The sequence below is a fragment of the Lethenteron reissneri genome, chromosome 20 (genome assembly GCF_015708825.2).
Source record: "Lethenteron reissneri isolate LAM-NWPU_2019-01 chromosome 20, ASM1570882v1, whole genome shotgun sequence".
Lineage (NCBI taxonomy): Eukaryota > Metazoa > Chordata > Hyperoartia > Petromyzontiformes > Petromyzontidae > Lethenteron > Lethenteron reissneri.
In genome coordinates this window covers 18,051,271-18,074,156 of record NC_083798.1, presented here as the reverse complement: position 1 = coordinate 18,074,156, position 22,886 = coordinate 18,051,271, and the positions used below count along the sequence as shown (strand labels likewise).

The 22,886-nt window shown below is 43.0% G+C and overlaps 2 protein-coding genes across 8 annotated transcripts in view; one reads left to right on the top strand and one right to left on the bottom strand.

Annotated features, from left to right (window-relative positions):
* The window catches only part of LOC133344903 (leucine-rich repeat-containing protein 3B-like), a 31,512-nt gene extending 17,565 nt beyond the window's left edge, over positions 1–13,947 (top strand). For all 6 annotated transcript variants that reach the window (XM_061555220.1, XM_061555224.1, XM_061555223.1 and 3 more), the window contains 2 exons: positions 713–1,598; positions 11,646–13,947. In XM_061555220.1, the coding sequence (XP_061411204.1) occupies positions 1,143–1,598; positions 11,646–12,047 (858 nt within the window). In that variant the 5' untranslated portion in view covers positions 713–1,142 and the 3' untranslated portion in view covers positions 12,048–13,947. The remainder of the gene's footprint in view (positions 1–712; positions 1,599–11,645) is intronic.
* Positions 1–22,886, bottom strand: part of LOC133344908 (uncharacterized) — an 842,858-nt gene that overhangs the window by 269,448 nt on the left and 550,524 nt on the right. The gene's annotated exons all lie outside the window — the stretch shown is intronic.

Genomic DNA, 22,886 nt, shown 5'->3' with positions numbered 1-22,886 from the left:
CTACATTAACATTAGCTGCCCCACCCATGCTGCTGACACAATTGGGCTACGCCCATCCATAAACCTTTATAAACAGTTTGCCTTTAGAGGATAACTCCCCATTTTCCTGATGACGACCGCTTGTGCTGCGATCAAAACATCGTGGTTTTTGTTTTCATTTTATTTTTACATTTTTAAATTTTTATTCACTTTAGTTTATATTATTTATCTATCTACGTGACTTTACCGAAAGAACCAAAGAATATAACAATTACAAGTTAATATATTGTTTTTCTATCTTCCTGAGTTAACAGACAGTTGTCATTAAAGGCTTGAATGTTGACATGTCAAAGTAGCTCTTTACTCAACTTGTCTTCTTTTATGGTCCTGTTCCAGTGATATACTTCACATCCTTAGTGGACTGTTATCCTCTCACAGAATATCACTCTTTGTATCTATCCTGGGGGGATGATGTGCGTAATTTGTTACAGCTAATGCTATGATGTTACCACTATTGTTTGATACAGTAATTCTGATTGTGCCATGGCATGTATTATACAAACCATGACAGTTACAAATGATCATGTCTTAATAATGTTTTAAGCCATGTTAATGCAGGGTTAAAACGGTTGGTGAATATAATGAATCCTGAAGTATTTTATTAATCAGCAAGAGCTATTTTTGTAAAGTGTTTGCTAGAACGTGATGTTGTGTTTTTCTGTTGCTGCTGAAGCTATGTAATGTGTGGCGAGGTGGGAGACGTGGCGGATGGCGGTACCAGCGCTGAGCACATTAATACTGGGGCACACCACGGCAAGCACGGCAAACCACGACACCGCCTACCACGTGGCACCCGGCTCTCCACGTGCCCGCTCATGCCAGGTCCTGCAACATCGCCGCGAGAAGCAACAAGACTGGCAAGCCAGGGTGAGCGTCGTGAAGCATGCCAACACGAGCCTCTCTCCTGCCACGCTGTCTCAAGGCAGCTCATGACCCTGACGCTTGTCCGGCACCTGCGCACACACACCCGGAGGTGCACGCAGCGCTGACGATCGCAGAGAAGCGGAACCTTTAGATCGCACGGCCAGGGCAGAAGATCACCCCCGTGCCGGACCTGGTGCATGTGGGTTGCGTGACTCTGCGCGACCCGCGGCCGCTCGACGATGGGCCACGGCTGGGGCTACTATGGCCCGGGTTACGGCGCGTACCTGCGCTCCGCCGTGCCGCCCTGCTTGCTTCTACACGCCTGCTGCTGCGTGCTCGCCGCAGTGTGCTCGTGCAGCCGCTCCGCCTCGGCCGGCGTGCCGTTCTGCCCCAAGGCGTGCCGGTGCTCGGCCGAGCCATTGGGGGAGCTCGCCGTGCGCTGCAGCGGCGCGCGGCTCACCGAGGTGCCCCGCGACCTGCCCTCCGAGGTCACGCGCCTCGCCCTGGACGCAAACCACATCACGTGCGTGCGGCCTGGCGCCTTCAGGGGCATGCGGCGGCTCAAGGAGCTCAACCTGAGCGGGAATCTGTTCGAGACACTCCCCGCCGGAGTCTTCGCTGGCCTGGAGGACACGCTGAAGATGATCGACATCTCCGACAACAGGCTCACCACCCTGCGCCCGGAAATCTTCCAGGTGGGTTGTGTGGATGACTGTGATTGCCAGTCTGTGGTGGGGTGTTAACTGGTTGGATAGTGCTGCTGTTGGAAAATGTCAAATTCGTATCCTGCTTCGTGGAAAACGCATGCTTATGAGCTACCCATGATTTATAAATGATGTACATTTGATTTTGTTTGATTCCCAATTATACTCAAAAATTGTGCTCCTGGCATCATGTCATGAGGCAAGGAAATTTCCACATGGAACTCTCACTGTGAGCCTGTACATGAAATAATATTAAATACCAGAAAATTACGTCACGTAATTACTGTTGAGCTCAGTTTGATTGCCTCTAAGCTGTGCTATTTAGTGCACCTCTTATCGGACCCATGTACTCCCTTCCCATTTCATCCCATTGGTTCGTGCTTACCGGCGATTTCAACTGCCCTGGCATGACCCAATCAACCATTGACGGTTACCTTGCCGACACTCTCAATTCCGATAACTTGGAAGTTCTCAACCTGGGCCCTAACCGTGTTTCTTCCACTGGCAGCAAGGGCATGCTTGACCTCATCATGAAGCTGGATTCTGATCATCGCATTTCTTCTTACGGTCAATTTCCATTTTCTACTCCGACCATAGCCTCATCATCACTTCCATTAAGTCTCCCCAGCCACTCATCCCCAAGATCACCCATCTTTCGCATAATTTCAGTCACATCAATTTCACCACTCTTCAAAATCTAATCGCAAACTCTCCCTCCATCCTCTCACCATCACCCGACCCCATTATCTGTGCCGAGCAGTTACATATTGATCTTATGGCTGTGCTCAACAAGGTCGCCCCCCTAAAATCTCAAACTACTCGATAACCTTCGCATGATTTTTGTTATCCTGCCCAAGCAAATGAGAAGGCGGCTCAAAAGGACTCTTGTACATAGCGGATGAACTATTGACCGGACTCTTTACCGTGCTGCGTTACGAGACAGCTAACGCACTAATTCTCATCTCACGCTCTGCATACATCTCTGAACGAATCCAAACCATCTCTCGCAACCCTCGAATACTATGGAAAGTCCTCAAGGCTCTGCTCCACCCAGGATAATCTTTTTACAATACTACCTTGCAGCTTCGTTCAGCCTTAAGAAGCTCACCACTATTGCGGACTCCATCAAGTCATCCCTAACCAATCACCATTCATACGTCATCATCACCCTGCCCTCCACTCACCAAACTATTTTCTTGTCCTCATTCACACCATATTCTTGGGTTCTTTCGGTAAAGTCACATAGATAGAAAAATAATAAGAAAGTTATTAAAAATAGAAATAAGAAAAATTAAAACCACGACATTTCGATCGCAACACAAGCGGTCATTGCGATTTATTTCTATTAAATTTTTATTCACTCTATTATGATTATTTTTCTATCTACGTGACTTTACCGAAAGAAGCAAAGAATATGAATTCCTGCAGTCAAAACTCATTCACACCAGTTTCTTCAAAAGATGTATTGGCCCTAATCCGTTCACTTCAAATCAAGACATCTCCTCTGGATACTCTCCCTGGCCATCTGTTCGGCTGCTGCGCCATGGAACTTGCAACCATTATTACCAACATTGCCAATGCCTGATTTTCCACTGGTTGTTTTCCGCCTACCTTAAAGGTCGGCCAGGTTGTTCAAAAAACCTTGCTTGGACTCTGCTGCCCAGTCTTAACTATTGTCCGATCAACAACCTCACTGAGCGTCTCGCTCTCACCCAACTCAAGCCTCAAATCACATTCTCACAGAATTTTTTATGCCCCTTTCAATCGGCTTATCGCAAGTTTTATTCAATAGGATCCTGGACGACATCCTCGGCGTTATCGATTCCGGTTCAATTGCTTTACTCGTAAGCCTTGACATTTCCTCAGCCTTTGACACCTTGAACCACAAACGCCCGAATCAATCTCCTCGAGTCCGACTTTAGGATCAGGAGAACTGCAACCAAACTGGATTTCCTAATTTCTCTCCAGCAAGTGTTTCACCAAAAAAAGTGGGAGCTACTTCATCTGACGAAATTCTGTTGACATGCGAAGTATCTCAGGGCTCAGTATTGGGCCCCCTGCTATTTTCCGCCTATTCACCTCCCTTTGGCTGATTGATCGACAGCTTCAATATCTGCTACCACTGCTACGCTGACGACACTCTTCTCATCGCCTCCAAACATCTCGGGCATCGACCGTCTTTCCGCTTGCTCAACCGGATTACAGCACTGGCTTCAATATCATGACCTCTCCCTAAAGTCTACCAAATCCGAGGCCATATTAATTGGCACTAGGAAAAGATTCGCTTCACTCTCACTCCACTCGGTAATCTAAATCGCTGGTTCCTTAATTCAGTTCTCTGACCATCTGACATTTCCCGGCGTCACTCTGGATCCCACTCTCTCCCCTTCGAAACTCATATCAACCTCGTTCTCAAGTCCTGCAACTATCATCTCAGGACCCTACAACATCTACCGCTCATCACCTCCAAAATTGCAAATATTCTCGTCTGCATCATCGTTGGGTCATGGCTCGACTATTGCAACTCAGTCCGCATCCGGTCCACTCTAAGCAACCAAAATATGCTGCAATGCCTCCAAAATCACATTGCCCGAGATGTCTAAGGCCCCTGCAACCCTCACCCTGACTCCCTGTCCATCCTGCTAGCCCTTCATTGGCTTCCCATTTCGACCAGAATTACCTTCAAGAACGCTTGCTTCTGCTACCGTGCCATAAAATCCACCTACCCAGGGTACCTAAGTTCTCTGCTGACGCCTTACACTTCAATGAATCGTAGAAACCTTAGCAGTTCCAACGCAGAACCTCCTTGAAACTCCCAGGACAAGGATCGTAATAGCTTCTTGTCGTTTCTGTGTCGCAGCCCCTGTTATCTGGAATGTCATCCATATTCACATCTGTAACGATCAATAATTTTCTTTGTTCAAAAAACATCTAAAGGTACATCTCATTAGCTCTACATTTAACTCAGTCTCACTGGACGCGCGATAAAATTTGACACTAAGCTTGGCTCTGCACCTCAGAATTGTGTCTTCTGTCCACAACATTGCGTGCGTTATAAATTGTAGTATTATTATGTCCTACTGTAGAGAGAGGTGTTTGTCATGTTGTAATTCAACTTACTTTTATTTTAGTCCTCGAAGCTAGAATAACCCACATTAAAATTGTGGTTTTATTTTTTTGTATTAATTGGTGACCAGTCTGAGACCATCAACGACTATACTTGAGAACCCAATTTAATCATAGGTGGTTACCTATATTCAAACCTAGGTGGTCAACAACGCTTGCACAGCACTCTGACCTGAGCTACCCAGTCCCCTGACTGGGTCTTCACTGGGTCTTAACATTACCCGCTTGGTGCTCTGACTTGGTTGTGGCCACCATTAAAGTTGATAAAAAAAATATGTAATTTTATGGGAAGTAAACACTGGTCTTCCTCAGTTTAACACGTAAGTTTTCACAACCAATCTAGATACTAATAGGGGTTTTCCCCTTTTTTCTAGCAACAAAATTGACACCTTTTGCAAGGAAAGGCGCCTTTTGGCGTCATCTGGTCGAACACCATATGAGACTAGGCTCCAAAGAAAGCTGTCTCTGGTGTGGACCAATCAGTTTCAAAGACAATGCATAAATTATCAGAGTATTGTTTTTTGTTTGCATTTGACTGCAAGTATTGTGGTTAATGTAAGCATGATTCATTGCAAAAGGTGTCAGTTTTGTTGCCAGAAAAAAAGGGGAAAAACCCTATTAGTATATTTTGGTACTGGCAAAGGAGGTCTCATGATGAACCAATCTAGATTTGAAGTTTTCATACCGAAAGAACCAAAAAGTATTTTCACAACCAATATCATCCATAACATAAGTTTTTTGGGTTAGATAGTGTATATATAAATGTGTCATCAAACCAGCCACCGCCCGACACAGCCAATTAGTAAGGGTTGTCACGTAAACAGAACATGCCAATTCGTCACTAGTACAGCACACCGGTGTGTTGGAGAGCCAAGCCAAAACATTTACCATCTGAGTACGACGTTTCGCCAGTAATTACAACTAGCTTCATCAGGCGACAGCCAGATTTTGTGGAGAAGTCCACCTGTGTTTCGTTCCTTATATAGAGGCGTAGATATGATGACAACACTTGTGCACTATGGGGACCTCATTTGCCAGTAAAAATATGATAATTGGTTTTTTACCCTTCTATCTGGCAACAAAACTGACACCTTTTTGCAAGGGAGTCATGTTTGCATAGACCGCAATACCTGCAGTCATAATACAAACAAAAGAACATAACTCTGATAATGTGCACTGTCCTCAAGGACAGTGTACATTATCAGGACAGTGCACATTATCAGAGTTATGTTCTTTTGTTTGTATTATGACTGCAGGTATTGCGGTCTATGCAAACATGACTCCTTGCAAAAAGGTGTCAGTTTTGTTGCCAGATAGAAGGGTAAAAAACCAATTATCAACACTTGTGCACTCTTCTTGTGAGAAGTGGGGGGGGGGGGGGGGGTTAATGAATCAACGTACATTTTAACACGTAGGCTTTCGATTGGCAGTTCGATTCCTACTTCCGGCACGGCAGTTGAAACAACTGTGCGCAAGTTTCTCCATGCCCCCCCCCCCCACTACTTTCCAATCACATAAATGGGCACACCATACTCAGTCGGTTGGCAGGTGTGGTTGGGGTAAAGTGTGCTTTACCTCGACCAACACGTCTGTTCAACGTGGGAGAGTAAACCAAATGCCCTGTATATTTCACTCCAGTGGAGGGTTTTCCGCCAGCGGTGGTCTGAGTAAGCAATTGCGGGGTCATACCACCTTCACCTATAATATTACTCCTGCATAATACATGCGATGTTCTACTGCAGATCAGCAACAGGATTACAGCTGGCTGGTTTAAAACTCTTTTGATGGCCTGTTCCGGGTTATCTATTGATAATTACTTCTTTGTGTTACAGGCACCAAGGTTTGGGATGTTATACCCATAACCTGACAAATACACCTTACAATTGGAAGCTGATGTGTATGTGTACGTGCATATGCTCTCGGTTTCAGAGACACCGGGCTACTATTTTTTGTAACTTTTAACAGGCTGAATATTATTTAACGTTATGAAAAAAGTATTGCATGACATTATTGATATATACTTAAGTGCTAAATCCAAGTAGGTTTTGCTTAAAGATGTTTTGGAATATACATATTCTTATCAAATGAATCTGTGTGTTCATATTGTAATTGGAATATATCAAGAAATATCATAGAATACTTTATAAATATATTCCTGCATGTCATACCATGTCCTAGTTACACTGCAGAGTGTTGTAAAGTTGGGTATTTGTGTAACACTTAGTGAGTTCTTGGAGCTTCTTAATATGTTGCTGTGATAATGATGATGACGTTTATAGTGACGGAGCTGATAGTGGTTGGTACACTGTGATGCCTGTTTACCTTAGGGCGTTTGGGAGCTTCGTATGGTATTTGATGCAGTTCTTTTTTACCAGATTCACACATATATTGCCTTGTATGCAGAAATCAACACATGCTCTATGAACTTCCAGAAGTTAAAGGCAAATAATATAAAACGTGTGGGAAAAGCAGATTGAGGTTTAGGTAAATGGCAAGCGGGAATGGATAGGGTTGGAGGGTGGATTTAGGGGAAGCCAGAGGGTCGTTTCTAATTGGCTGAGGTGAACCACCTAGCTTCCTACCTCAATGTGTTTTATATAATTCAATGTAAAATAGTCGGGGTGATTGATGATTCAGCACTCACTGGTTCACTCCAGTCATTCGTTGATCAGCGGTTAGTCACCGCCCTATGCATGTATCTATGTTGAACTTCTTTCGCACCGTACGAAGACCACCGTGCTCATCGGAGGTGCGGGGGGGAAGAACAACAAACTAAACACAAAGAACATTTTTAAATTACTTTTCTATTGCACTACCATGGTTACCGTGCCCTTGTTGAGGACTACCAATCTGACTGTTTCGTCTCATTCACCCTATTCAGCCACTTCCCTTTCTGCTTCTTCGCTCGCACTGCTTGATTCAGGAATATCCTCCAATCCTCTCTTTTCCCCAAAATTGTATGACCTTGCTCAATTTACGAAATTTGGTAGCTCTTATCTAGCAAAATATTTATATAGATTCTCTTAAAAATGTGCTAAATATAGGCTCTTTATAGTATATGTCTTTTCATGGTATTTGAGTGTTGCTATCTTAATTACGATCATCGTTCATGGGATCCAAGGACACCAATAGACAATCGTTAATCCTGAGTTTTAGCTATGATGCCATTCCAAGGTGACCATTTGATCACATAATAGTGCCACATTCTACAAAAAAATACAAGAAACCCCACGACACCCTCGATTGCTAGGCGAGAGTATTATGTTTTAAGCAGGAAAAATGCCCCATTCGTTTTCCCAGTAGGCGCTGTGGTTAAGCTCAGCCATCGCCTAAGGCACTTCCACTTACTCAAAAGAACCCCAAGATTCCAGCGTATGGTCTTCTCTTGGTAAAAAGCTGTTATATTGATGTATCACCCTGCCATTTATAGCAAGACTGTGAATAATACACAATCCATTAAGATAATCTTGCCATTTACGGAAATTTACAAGGGCATTTCTGATCGACATTTTAAGATTTAAATACATTAAGGCGTCATGCCTCTACAGTACTTTTAAAATGATTACGTTGCGACACAAAGCTCTTTGTAATTTTTTCATTGCATACATTCTCAAACATTTTTTAAACATAATGTTCATCCACCAATGTTATTGTCTTATAACCTTCAGACAGTTACTGTAGTTCCAAAATGAGAACACATCAATATATTATCTCTTCTGTTGAAATCGAAGTTTACATACAGATACATTAATGTATACACACTTTACGAATATATGTCCGTGTTGCTGGTGTCCTCTGAAACTTACAATTTGTAGGCAATGGATGTCAAAATGACTTGATATTACCAAGTCTTGATATTAGGAAGCCCCACCGGAGCTATGCATTTTTAAATCTAGATTGAAAACTAATTTCTCTAGAACTGATTTTTGTGTTTAGTTTGTTGTCCTTTCTCCACACCTCCGATTACCACAGTTGGCTATGTACGGAATGAAAGACGTTCTACATACATATATAAATACCCAAAATCCACTTGATATCTACTGTATTCTTTGGTCCTCTCATAAATTTACTTTGGGGGAAAAACAATATCCTGGCTAAAGAAATAGATATAAACTTACATGCCCATTGCATTGTTTTGGCTGACAGGCATTTGACAAGAATACATTCTTGAGATCAGTCGCAAAAACTTTTCTTATTCATGTGCTCTTTTCATTTCTCGGTGTTTCCCTGCAGCGCTTGAAATGTGGCTGTCTTGAAGTGCCTTTAGCAGCGCGGCTAGCAAGCCACGAAACCCAGAAAATGTTTCTTTTAGCCAGCGTGGAAAACAAAATCTGATTGAACAAAACATTATAAACACCACACCTTGTATTTGTTAAGGACACAACTTCACAATCACTTCACAGGGTTTGTAAAAAAAAGAGCTCTTGATCCTCATAATATTTTGAGGCCACGGTGGTGAAATATTAAATACTTCACCTGGTGTACAGGAGGTCATGGGTCCAATCCTGACCCTGACGCCGATATATTTGAAGTTTGCATGTTCTCCCTGTGGTCGCATGGATTTTTCTCTGGGTCCTGTGGTTTTTCTCTCCACATTTATCATCAACATGCGTTTAGATTATTTGGCTTCTATACATTTCCACGTGATTCGCCACCTCGTTGAGCTATCATTTGTGGCCAGGTCGCTTCTGAAAAATAGCTTTGCATATTCATTCCTGTTGTGAGCAAACCTTACCTAAAAAAATGTATTTAAGATTTAGAGACTGAAATGGGGGTCACAAGACATCTGGAACACCTTGTATACAATAATTAAGACAGTGCCTCAGTGTTGATTGTCCTGGATGGCTTTATAGTAATTTTGTGTCCAAGGCCATTCTTTCACATGTCATGATTCCCACTCACTTTACAGTTAACTTTTTTTTAAATTAAACCACAGAAAGGTCCAGGGAAATGGAATTCTGTCCTTTGCAATATAGACTCGTAAGTCAATACTCTGCATAATGTAGTATGAAATAAATTTGTGAACACTTTATCTGTGGATATCTTTATCATTTGGAATTGTGGATTGCGACGCTATCTCGACTACAATTTTTACAGCCCATTAAGTGCTTTGATACAAAAAATACTTAACAGATGTGGAAGATAAAAATTTATTAACCTCTACAATGAACGTTTATTTGAACATTAGAGCCTAAATGTTTTCAGTTCCGCTTTATGACGACACTCCCAAATCAGTGCAGTATGTTACACATAACAGGCTTTCACCAGCTCACTACATTACAAGCTGCACAAGAATATCAATACAGATAGTTCACATTCGGTGTACATGCGCTGATCATCTGTTTTACAAGTTCTAGACCAAACTACGCTTTCCTCACGGTTCTTTTGTGTCCTTACAAATAAGGAAAAGCGTATCTGCTCAAATATATTGATGCTCATATAAATTTGATGCTCTTATGGCAGAGGCCAATTTATCTTCAGTCTTACCACTGTTGATTCCCACGAGGCAATGCTTACAAGTTCTAGACCAAACTACGCTTTCCTCACGGTTCTTTTGTGTCCTTACAAATAAGGAAAAGCGTATCTGCTCAAATATATTGATGCTCATATAAATTTGATGCTCTTATGGCAGAGGCCAATTTATCTTCAGTCTTACCACTGTTGATTCCCACGAGGCAATGCTTACATTTTAATGACCCTGAACAATACAAAACCGAGTCAAACTCCAACAAGGATTTAAATCCACAACCGTCGGTCCGTGAGTTGGGACCTCTAACCCATGTGTCACCTGGCCATATGTGGATCTGTGTGTGTGAGGGGTGTGCAGTGTGGGGAGCGGTGGCGTAACGTTTAGCGTGCTGCGCTATGAACACGGCAACCCGAGTTTGATTCCCGCTCACAGCCAACACCTGTTGACAAATATTTTAACAGGTCCAGGGTCTCACCTATGTCAACTCAGCCTTTAATTAGTACACGGTGCAGTGTGTAAACATCAGCACTGTGGAGACAAAGGCAGCCAAGCGTGGTGTTGGCCACCCACCCCCTCATATGCCTTACCGGCCTTCATAAGTGCTCGCTAACAACACTTACCCCAGCAGTCTGTTCAGGTTATATATAAGTCAAAAACATTTGCGAATAAAAATTTCCAGACTGCAATCACACACACACACACCACATTGAGTTTATGTTTAAATACATATTCAAATTACCAAAATAATAAAAACAAATGTAATCAATTAAGAGCCTGCACAGGAGTTGCCCAATAAACAAACTTGCAGCAAATGCATGTAGCCAACTTAAAAATCGGTTTCTCCCTGGTCAAATGAGTGTGGGGTGATGCTTCATCTCTTATTTGTGGGAACAAGCCAGTGGTGGAAATTCCACATTCTTACATTGGGGGCCATGTAGTTGTTAAATGTTTGAAAAAGGTTCAAATCAATTTCGTAGTAAAACGAGACACCCTTTTTAAGAAGAAATATTAGATATTTTTAGAGAGTTGTTGGTTGGCTTTATATTGTTCATTGTTTACATGAAATATATCCCAGAGTTTAAAGGTTGTTTACATATGTCCATTGCGATTATAGCTGCTTAGACCCCTTTATTTGTAGGGGATATTGAAATGATTATCATCACAGGTAGATTCCTCCCAGGGGCTGAAATTTATATTTGAAAAAATCGCTTTCTTGATTTAAGATTAAAAAAGGGTCTTTATATGGATATACTTGTACATGTCATGGGAATGTGGAATACCTACCACTGGCTCACTCACAAAGTTTGCAAGAAGCCTCCCTCGCCTGAGCTTTGGAGACACATTGCGATTACTTAGACCAAGCACGACAATTCCATCGACTGCTTCTGCTGTGCGCCCTGCAGAGTGTGTAACTCACCGCGGCCTGTGCTGTGCGTGCGCAGGGCATGATGAGCGTGCGCGTTAGGCTGTCCCGGAACCCATGGCACTGTGACTGCGCCCTGCAGCAGGCGCTCTCGGGCGTCATGGACGCAGACCCGGTGGGCGAGGCCCTGTGTCGCACAGCGCTCGTGCCCGAGCTGGCGGGGAAGACCCTCAGCCGGGCCCTGCCCGCACTGTGCGGGGGTTCGGCGGTCGCCGGCGGGCGACGGCGCCGGACCACGGACGTGGCCATGCTGCTCACAATGGCCGCCTGGTTCGCCATGGTCATCGTCTACGTCGTCGTGTACGTGCGGCGCAACCAGGCCGAGACGCGGCGCCATCTCGAGTACCTCAAGTCCCTGCCGAACTGCCAGCCAGGGCAGGCCGACAGCGAGGAGGCCGACACTGTGAGCAGTGGACTCTAAGTCGCGCGAGTGGCCGGTGGGCCTGGGTAACAGTGTGGAGCCGCGCTCATGTGGTGGCGGCTCTGCAGAATATTGGTAGATCGCACAGGCCACGGTTGGGCATGGGACGCCTACCCTGATTGGCAGCAGGTGGCTGACTAATCCGTATACATAGATTCGTGAGTGTTATTCACCTGTGCAATTGTTTTTTTTCTGTGCAGGCGCTAGATTTTGGGCTCGCGCTAAAATACTCACTGCCAGATTGGTCGAATGGCCCAAGCGAAATGCTCGTGAGAATACATCTTGAGACTCAGTGGAGGCTTTGCACGGTAACTGAAGGACCGTTATATTATCGTAGTGGTACATCCGTTACAATGGATGACTAGAGTCGCTCGGTATATGGGATGGACTGAGACCTTTAAAAAAAGAAGTGTGGCCTTTAGCTTGGTGAGCAATGGATATAGTTATATTATTTGAAATATTTTGTGGTGAAAATAAAAACTTAAGCAGTGAGGTTGGGCTTCACTTGTGTTTTTCTCACTTTCATGTCTTAAATTACCTAAACCAAGACTATAGTTACATTTAGGAGGAAGGGGACACTTTGTACACAACAGTGATGTCGTAGTTCACAATGTCACGTTTTCTTCTACAGGAGACAAGGACTGCATTAATATTTACAGGTCTGCAACCATCCTCCTCAAGGAATTCACCCACACTTTCATTTATATCATGGGTTGATGCAAAGGACGGGAGGTCAAATCATTGGCTTAGCCTTTCTCAGTGACACAGAATACCCCAATTAGGATTTATGACAGAACACAAATAAGTCAGGGACCAACATGTGCAGCCTCCAGTTCTATCTGGATGGAGTGGGTTTCTTTCTTGTTAGAACGGTATACTGACATGTGTTGTCATGAAGGGCAATTAAATATTCAAAGCTTTTATTATGATCTTACATAATAACATTCACGGGTTCTTTGGCACGCAAAGCATCACTGGTCACAGGAGTACGGGGAGCATATGAATTTTTTCTGACTTCCAACAGTAAGAGAATGGCAGGTGTAGTTATCGAAGTTAAGAGATCACGTTAATTGGTGTCCTGACTTGTTGCCTGCATGCACGTGCAGTGACGCTGCCTGTTATGTGGTCTGACCAGCTCGTTGTGCCTCAGGCTTGTTCCATCTGGGCCGGCCCTCTAGCTGTTACCGTAGGCGCACACCAGGCTCAACATCCCTGGCGAGTCGGTACAGTCAGCAGCTGACAACACACCAGGCTCAACATCCCTGGCGAGTCGCTACAGTCAGCAGCTGACAACACACCAGGCTCAACATCCCTGGTGAGTCGCTACAGTCAGCAGCTGACAATACACCAGGCTCAACATCCCTGGTGAGTCGCTACAGTCAGCAGCTGACAACACACCAGGCTCAACATCCCTGGTGAGTCGGTACAGTCAGCAGCTGACAACACCCCAGGCTCAACATCCCTGGCAAGTCGCTACAGTCAGCAGCTGCCAACGCTGAAGCCCGGGCGGCGATTAACTAACCCGGAAAACTCAGCTTGTAGAAGTCTGGGCATGTAGAACCCCTGGTGGAGGAAATTTCACCAAAATGGTCTTTGGACCTTCCACTGCAACCAGGACCATCTCCAGTCGTCTTGACTACGTCTTGCCACTGGGTACAGATGGGGCTGGTCGAGAGAGTGAGGTTAACGCTGCGCAAATCACCCTCACTTACATCCAAGTTCTCTGCGCAAGTCATGGCACTTTACGATCGTCATTATCCAAGTCCTGTGGCGATGGGTGAGCGACGAATCAGCAGGCACGGATATGCTGAAAGCTGTAGCCACAAACCTGCACGCAGGCGGCTCAGGATATTGGTCGTTCCCTCACTGGACCGAAGCAGCAGTGAAGTCCGGCAGCACCCTGAGCCCTATTCAGGATCACACTGCTCACCTCCATAGTGAGAAAGGGTTAGAAAAGGTACCCTAAATATTGTCTGCTTCAAAACATCCTGGCCAGCCTACCCCATACCTGCGGTCGAAAAACTAATAAAATGAAAAAAACCAAAGTGATATCACTCACTGTTGGCGCCTGGAATGTGCGCACTTTGATGGACACATCCGGATCAAAAAGACCTGAGAGACGCACTGCCCTCGTGGGCAGAGAGCTAGCCAGATACAATGTGGATGTTGCTGCCCTTAGTGAGACCCACTGGCCAATACTGGACAATTGACTGAAGTGGGTGCAGGTTACACATTCTTCTGGAGCGGACGAGGCCAGGAGGAGAGACGTGATGCTGATGTTGGTTTTGCAGTAAAAAACCACCTGGTCAACCAACTGGCAAGCCTACCCAAGGGTATAAACGACCGTTTAATGACCCTAAAGCTCCACCTATTGGGTAAAAAGGAGGCCACCATCATCAGTGCCTATGCCCCTACCATGGCCAACTCTGACGAGATCAAAACCAAGTTTTATAATGACCTGTTATCAGTAGAGTATCATGCACGGGCAGACACTGGTAACAAATAGAGCATTTGAAAGTTTAGCCTATGTTTTCAGGTCCTATTCGTCTGCAATAGAAGATACTCTGCTACTATTGCCAGGAGCAACTCTCCCTGACTCCACAGCACCTTTCCCAATTCCCCTAGGACCTCTTCATCCCCAACCCCAGCTAGTCAAGGCTTTCCATGAGGATTGGTGTACCCTGCACCAGGGCTCCTTCATGCCTTAACCTGTGCTAATGTGCCGCGACTAGCACCATCTTCACAGGGGTAATTTTAAAGTTCAAAGTCAGGGGCCCCACGAGACGCCAAACTGTGTACTCAAGGGCTGTCGGCTGGGGTGAGGAGCTGCGTTTTTAGGCCTCCCATCTTAGTCAATAGCCACAAGCAGTGTAAATTATGAAATGTACATATTTGACGAGTCTACCGTGTCCCATGCGGACCGTCCAAATATTGCTTAGTACGTTCAGACAGTTATGATGAGGATTTGCTAGCATCTCGTCCAATTGAGCTTCATTCTTCTCCTTTTCTACAGCCCTATTGCAGAGAATGATTAATGGAATGATTGAGAGAAAGCAATGAGAAACCGGGAGAAAAAGAATTTGAGTGATAGAGATCGAAAATGTAGGGGAAGCCAGGTCGGGATAGTGGATGTGGGAGAGGCCAGAATATAAATAATGGAAGGGAGTGAGGTAAATACGAAGATAAAGACATAGAGAGCAAGACGTGGACAATACTGAGGACAGACATTCATATAGCGACACAGCTGGGTAAACGGTTTGTGAGATAATGCACATGCATTTTCAGAAACTTTATGGACGTGGGTCACACTTTGGCCAAGGGCCATGTAAAACTGGCAGACACTCAATTTTGGTGCAGCCAAAATAAAACTGCATATACAGAGCGCTGTGCCAGACATGAATGGCTCACTGCCAATATGTGAATGTCACCTCATATCCCCCTATATAAGTTAATAAAATGCATGTCTCTGCATCTTGATTTCTCAATATATAATCGTGCATTGACAAATGAGGTATCATTGAGCCATACTGGCAGTCAAGTGGTTTTAACTGCAATTGATTGACCACATGATTTTCGTAAAATATAAATATATGAGAACAAAGATATGACCTGCTTTCAAAATCACAGCAATGCCCGTTGCTCTCCATAACATTGGACTTTAGAATCTGGATTAATTATTCATTAACTACCTGATTTCCACAAATGCTATCTTTTCTCATCCTGAAATTAGCTGCTTTGTTATTTTCATTCAGGGTTGGACTGGGTGACCAGAAAACAGCTCATGGAATTTTATCCATCACCCAATCAGCCTAAATGACTTGTCTACGTTATTTAGCTGGAAAATATTACTTTTCAAATTTGCCTGTGTGACAGCCAAACTCCATGTTTACTTACCAGTTGAATGCCCTATTTCCCTGCAACTCAGTCTCACCCTTTTGTCATACAACTTATCTTGAAGTAGTACCCATATTCGCTATTCTAGCCCAACGTAGTGAAGCCTTGCTTAATCAGTGTGCTTGTTAAACATTGATATAATGCCGTAGAAGTTTTTGGACCGAAGTCAGCAGTTCAGGTAACTTAGCATCCACCATAATACAGGCAAATTGTGGTTCAGAAGTGCGTTCCAGAGGAAATTTTAAATGTTTATATGCATATTCCTGTAACTATTGTCAGTCATTCATAATTACCATATGGAGGGATTCTGTTTAAGGTTGGTTGGTAAATGCTATTCTTGTAATTTTGTCTCATTAGTGTGCCTTGGTTTGTATTTTTTTTTATGAATCATCATTTCTGAATACATATGCTGGCACTTTCCCTTACCACTGTTTAAATGTCAGATTCACAGATTTATTTTCAATTTGTGCCACAAATATGTCCAAATAGTTTGATTCTGGTATTCCCTTGTAACTGGTCCCTTATGAAAATTGTAAAGCAATAAAAACACTGAAAAATCTTCACCGCCATTATCATTTACTGCATTAATATTCACAGGTCTGCAACCATCCTCCTTAAGGAATTCACTCACACTCATTTATATCATGGGTTGATGCAAAGGACGGGAGTTCAAATCATTGGCTTAGCCTTTCTCAGTGACACAGAATACCCCGATTAGGATTTATGACAGAACACAAATAAGTCAGGGACCAACATGCGCAGTCTCCAGCTCTATCTGGATGAAGTGGTTTTCCTTCTTGTTAGAACGGTATACTGACATGTGTTGTCATGAAGGGCAATTAAATATTCAAAGCTTCTATTATGATTTACATAATAACATCCACGGGTTATTTGGCACACAAAGCATCACTGGTCACAGGAGTATGGAATTTACCTATTACAACATCGTAATAGGTAAAAAAAATGTTTTATAAACATTTGTAAACATTTTGGCACCTAATCATACATTTCCACCAATTTTCTGGAGAAACACGGGCCAAGTTGGTATAAAAGCAAAGCATTGGTCATATTCATGCCAAATAATAAACAAATTATTTGGTGATAATGCGTTGCCAGTCATACACAAGCACAAATAAAAAAAAACTTAACACATTTGTCAATAGCGCTACCTTAAGAGAATAATTATATAACGCAAGGCCGTAGCCATGGAGTCAACATTGGGGGGGACCAAATCTTCAAGGGGGTCTGGGGTTCCCCCGACCCAGAAAAAAAAAATCTAAATTTGAAAACTAATTTCCTGCCTAAAATAATTTTTTTTTTTTAACTAACACATAGGATAGACTTTTTATTTGTTTTTTACAATAATGTCTAATAGTGTATTAGACATTATAATGTCTAATAGTGTATTAGACATTATTACTCGTGATTAAAAAGCAGCATCGTGTGACCAGAAGAGAAATTAGGAATGTTAGACACTTAAAGCCATTTAATGGATGGACCAACTTTATGTGATTAGAGCATTTATTTTACAAAGGTTAAAATACCTTGATGCTGTTGCTTTCATTTTGTTGGACTTCTTTTTCAGTATAGTCTTTATTTCCAGCACACTTCACGTATAATTGAGCACAAAAATGTGTCATTCATACCCCTGTGGCACGTAATAATAATAATGCAATTTATAACGCGCGCAAATTTGCGGACGTAACGGCCGCAACTCAGAGGCGCGAAGCCAAGCTCAAAGTCGCTCGAAAGCATGGTTATAGAGGTGAGTTTTTAAGCCTCTTGAAGGATTATATAAGCAATAGTAATTGCTACTTACAAGTTTATTGTTGTTATTTAAAAATCGTTGACACTCAATTTTTTTTTACAGGAATGTTTTTAAATTGATCTTAGTTTCTACAATTTTCACCGTGCATTGCATACTTTATTTGACATATTTGCTAAATCTCGTGATTAGATATTGTGAGAAAGTTACTCCTAAAAATGCAAAATGTATGAGCTTAATTTGTCTCCCGCTGTGCCTATTGTTACGTTTTAACATCCTGTTTCTTTGAACACGATCTCGCAATACTCTCGGTTGTATTGTAAAATAGCAATTACTATTGCTTATATAATCATACTTCAAACGCTAGTAGCCTACAGCACATGGAATTAGCTTTGGCTGAGACGGCAGCATTACTCCGTTTAGGCAAGCATGTGAGACGTAATAAATAAAGATCTAAGATAAAATTTACCAATCTTTGGAAGAACGTAATCAACCAGGTAGGGTGTTGACTGTTGTGTTAGCCGACTCTCTGTGTTGTATTGCATTATATTTCTAAGTTTACTATGTTTGTTTTCTCATTCATTCTTACCTGATGATGGTTGCTTGTGTTGTAATCGAAACGTCGTATTCAATTATTATTCAATTAATTTTCTTTCTACGTGACTTTACCGAAAGAACCAAAGAGTTATAAAGATCTATTTTAGGCAGAGCAGAGTCGACAGCATTGGAAGATGTAATAGGATTCGAATGCATTGTCTATGTGTCTTCAGTGTGGAAATACACTCTTTATATGTGTGTATTTATCGCCCCGCAATGTGGCAATCGTATAGGCCGGTGATAGTGTATGTGTTGAGGGGGTGCAGTGGTCGTGCCGAAGTGGTTCGCACACTGCGCTACGAACCAGATAACCCAACTTCCTTTCCCGGCATGGATGACTTCAGTAGAATCTACGATATGAACCTGTCCGGGCCCGCACTAGGTTGACTTGGCCTTACATGGGTGCCTGTTGAAGTATGTAAAAATCAGCACTGGCCAGATATTAGCCTTAATAGATGCTCCCTTACAGTACTTGCGAGAACAAAAGCTTCAGCTATGGACTGTCCTTGTCAAAATGTAATCGTTCGTACTTTAACACTCTTATCTCCATCTTGTGCATCAGCAATCAATTTCCCTCTTGCCTGTACCCTCACTCCATCAATATAATGGCCTCATTGGTAATGATTGGGAATTGAAGGAGCATCTACATCTGCCTTATTAGTAAATACTTACTGTGTCGTGTGTGTCTGATTGGCATGATTAGTTCCAGACCTTTGAGGCGAGCAGCGAGTGAGCTCGAGGATATTTCCCCCTTTAAGCCCTACACACTGTGAGGACAAGTACTGTTACAGGCACTTCTTAAACCACACTAGGAGGTCGTGTACCCAGCACCATTTCCTGAGTGTGCTTGTTGAGGCAGGCACGTAACAATGGGTTCTCGTGTTAGGGTGAGCTGACCTAGAGGAGACCGAGGCGAGGTTAAGGTACCACTTGCCACACGTGTTTCATGTGATAGCCACGACTTTAAAACATCAACCAAAAGTCATGTTTGCACAAGTAAAAATGTGCACGTGTGGTGTCAAATGGTATACACCACAGTATTAATGCACGTCGTAATATGTATTGTCTATTGTTCACAACATTTAAAAATAAACAGTCATGGCGCTTGCTGGAAACATCACTGGGTAACAAGCGTTAACTCTGTGAACCTTTCCAAAGGTGAACATTTGTTATATAGCTGTTCAAGCCCAACGTTGATTTGCATCTTGCACATGCACATTGCACAGACACGTGCTTAGGAAGCATGTAATGGTGCATACATTAAAATGTATTCGTATGCTCACAAAACACGCATCGAATCGTACGACGAGAAAAGGTAATTTAAATATCATTGCCAAAATATATGCTCATTTTATATTCAGGATTCTTGAGCGACGATATATACAAATTATGTAACAGGACAAATATAAATGATAGCGTAAAAACGAGACACAAATTATTAGAGGTGTTTTGTTATCTGGTCGCTGGCTGATTAATCGTTACTTGAATCATACTTCGGTCTCATTCTACCTCCCGTATCCCACCGAGGTTGGCCGCCTCTCGGCAGCTCTCCCTGTGACCATCGTAGCCTGGGGCCGCTTACACTCAAGATAACCAGACAATCGCAGCCTTCCTTTCGGATATGTTGAGAATACGTCCCAAATGTATCACAAGACACAGCGTGAACGCATTTAATGCACCTCTGTGTACTTCACTTATTGTTTCAAAAATTAACGATTGCAAGTAATAAGCAGCTGTACTCTTTGGTTCTTTAATAACCAGCTGGTCACTGTGCTTGCCGCTGCGCCAAGTTACATTGAGGACGAGGGTTAGATTCCTGCCAAGTGACATATTTTTGTGGCAATTGCCAAAGCGCATGGTCTGCTATAAATAGGATGATCAAGACCCCTTGAATTGATTTTGAAGAGTTGGCCATCGTATACTAATCTCATAGCCTAAATCACATTGCGACTGTATTTTAACATCAACGAAATAAAAATTGTCTCCTACAAAACTGAAGGAATTCAGATCTATGTTTCAAAATATAAAATCTCATTGAGTTGTCTCCCAGTTCAATATACGCTATGCTTTTTTAAATATACATTGGCTTCATCTGATCTCTTTACGGCATTCAAAACTGGTGTAGTTATTCAATACAGTTTATTATAATTGTGTAAAGAGGACTACATTTTGTAGACTGCATACATTTACTTGATATAAACAGTGCTATAGAACTACCACACACATTATCTTCAATAACGGTAATGAATGTCAGTGCTGTCCACCCATCAGCTCAGCCAGTAGCAGTGGAACATTTTATTGTTGGGGACTGATGTGGAAATATCAGATGTCTGTAACAATGCCTAATCCATGTGGAAACAAATTGTTAGGTAACTCTGTGAGACTAATAAGTGGACTTGTGCATCCTGTAATGTCAAATATAGCTGTCCATTGAGAATGGACCATTTCATTTTTTCGTCACAATGTCCTAATTGGAAAAATAGTACTTTGTTGTATTGTATATATCTCGTGAATAAAAAAAATGTATATTAAACTATTATTGAACAGCAAATAAAATATAAGAGTATTTTCATTTTTTCACCACAAACCAGGGTTATAATGTACACATTTTCTCATTTATATTTTGTGTGATCTCATGCTTACACTCATTTTGAGCATATGAAAGCATGGTGAGAGTTCTGTAGATTACGATGTGTTTTCTTTTAGGGATCTTAACCACAATTATGAAATGCTGGAGTAATGCATATAAAATTGGACGCATATATTTTAAACAGACTGAAATTAAAACACAACGTCCAGTATAATTTGACGCCCAAATCATGAAAACACAAATATAACGTTTCCCTATGTACCACTGCAGCAGCTTTCAGCTGCAGCCACAAAGTCCATAGACAATTTTACCAAAATTAAATGCAGTAAGATAAGAGAAAGCCCTTATACGAGACAGCAACTCGAGGGAATAACAACCAGTGCATTCTACCATTGGTAGTCCAGGAATTAAGTGCAGTTTTTATGGTGTATTTCAATAGCAAGTATGAATTACTGTCTTTTAACCAAGTTGAGCACAAAAGGAGAGATGTTTTGTTCAACTAAACTGTTCATAATGACCTCTTGCCATGCATTGCTTGTTCAATAAAAAACTGAATTTCAACATTGGAAAGTTTGCAGCAGTTTATGTTGTTGAAAATAGCATCGCCACCACTGTGGAGGGCCATTATGGCATTGTACTCTAATTTGAACTGTACTCGATGATCAATTATATGACTTTGAATGGATGGATAGTCGAGTGAAAGCAATCATCCATTTAGCAATAATCACCTGGTTATCTTCAAAGAGTGTCCTTGCTCAAATGAGCCATAGGTTACTATCATCTCCATCGGTAGCCTTGAGCCAGTGGTGGTAATACCACCTTTCCTATGGCAGGGCCCATTCCCTCAATAGCGCAACGATTGTTGACTTCCCTTGAGCCATGTCAATGCTATCCTAGTGCTACTTACAGATTAATAGCAATCATTTTGCATTTCCTATGGCACTTCAATCCCTTAGCAACTCAAAGTGATTCATGTCACATCTAATTTAAAACATTCGAAGGTATTCCTCAGTGGCAGCTGTGCCTGTGGCACAAAACTCAGTACTTGCCTGCAAGTGTGCATTAGTCTGCCAGGAGGGGAGGTTGATCGCTATGTGTAACCCTAATTAAGTCATTTATGGGTAATTTCATAGTTGTATGACGTTTAATCTTTCAGAAACATTTTTTGGCCTCTGTATGGTGTGTTTGGGTTTTAAAAGTTAATGTGGACTGTTTGTGCGCATGGTTACACTTTTTTAAATCCTACAACTTCTACCAAACACCATCGGAGAAAATATTCCATTGGGTTGCGGTTCTGCATGAGTGTGTAGGGATGTATATGGAGCCATGCTAGTGTAGCGCCAGTACCGAGAGAAGAGTAGAACTGCATGTAACACATTCCGGCGGAGGGAGCTGGTAGTAACGTTGGGTTGCTCGGTCAATGGCTAGGGTCAACGGCGGCGTGGTGTATTCCGTAAATATGCCCGACTGTGAGGGCGGGCACAAGCCGGCGTGAGTAGGTTAAACGTTGATACAGGTAGGAACAACAGGTTCCACACTGCCCACCAGGGATTATTTGTCTGTTTGTCGTGCATATCCGGAATTCCGCCCACCCATGCACCTCCCCACCGAACACCGAGCTACGCTGCGATTGGTTGACGATGTCGGGGAGGGTGGGGGGGAAGGGTAAACATGCCCACTCATCCAACTGCCCCCCCCCCCCCCTGAACGCCGCGCTGTCCAACCAAGTTCCTACCTGCCCACTCCGAAGGAGCGTGTTAAGGGCACCACGGGGTGAGCAGCCCCTCCCCACCCAGCCCCACCCTCCCCACTCGCCCCTCCCCACCCTCCCCTCCCCACCAAGCCCCACCCTCCGCACCCAGCCCCTCCCTCCCCACCCAGCTCCTCCTTGCACGACGGACAGAATAATCCCCTGTGGGCTGGTGTAACCAGGAGGTTAATACCAGTATTAAGTCTCTCTCTAACACCAGAGTGAGCATGGCATGGAAAGGCT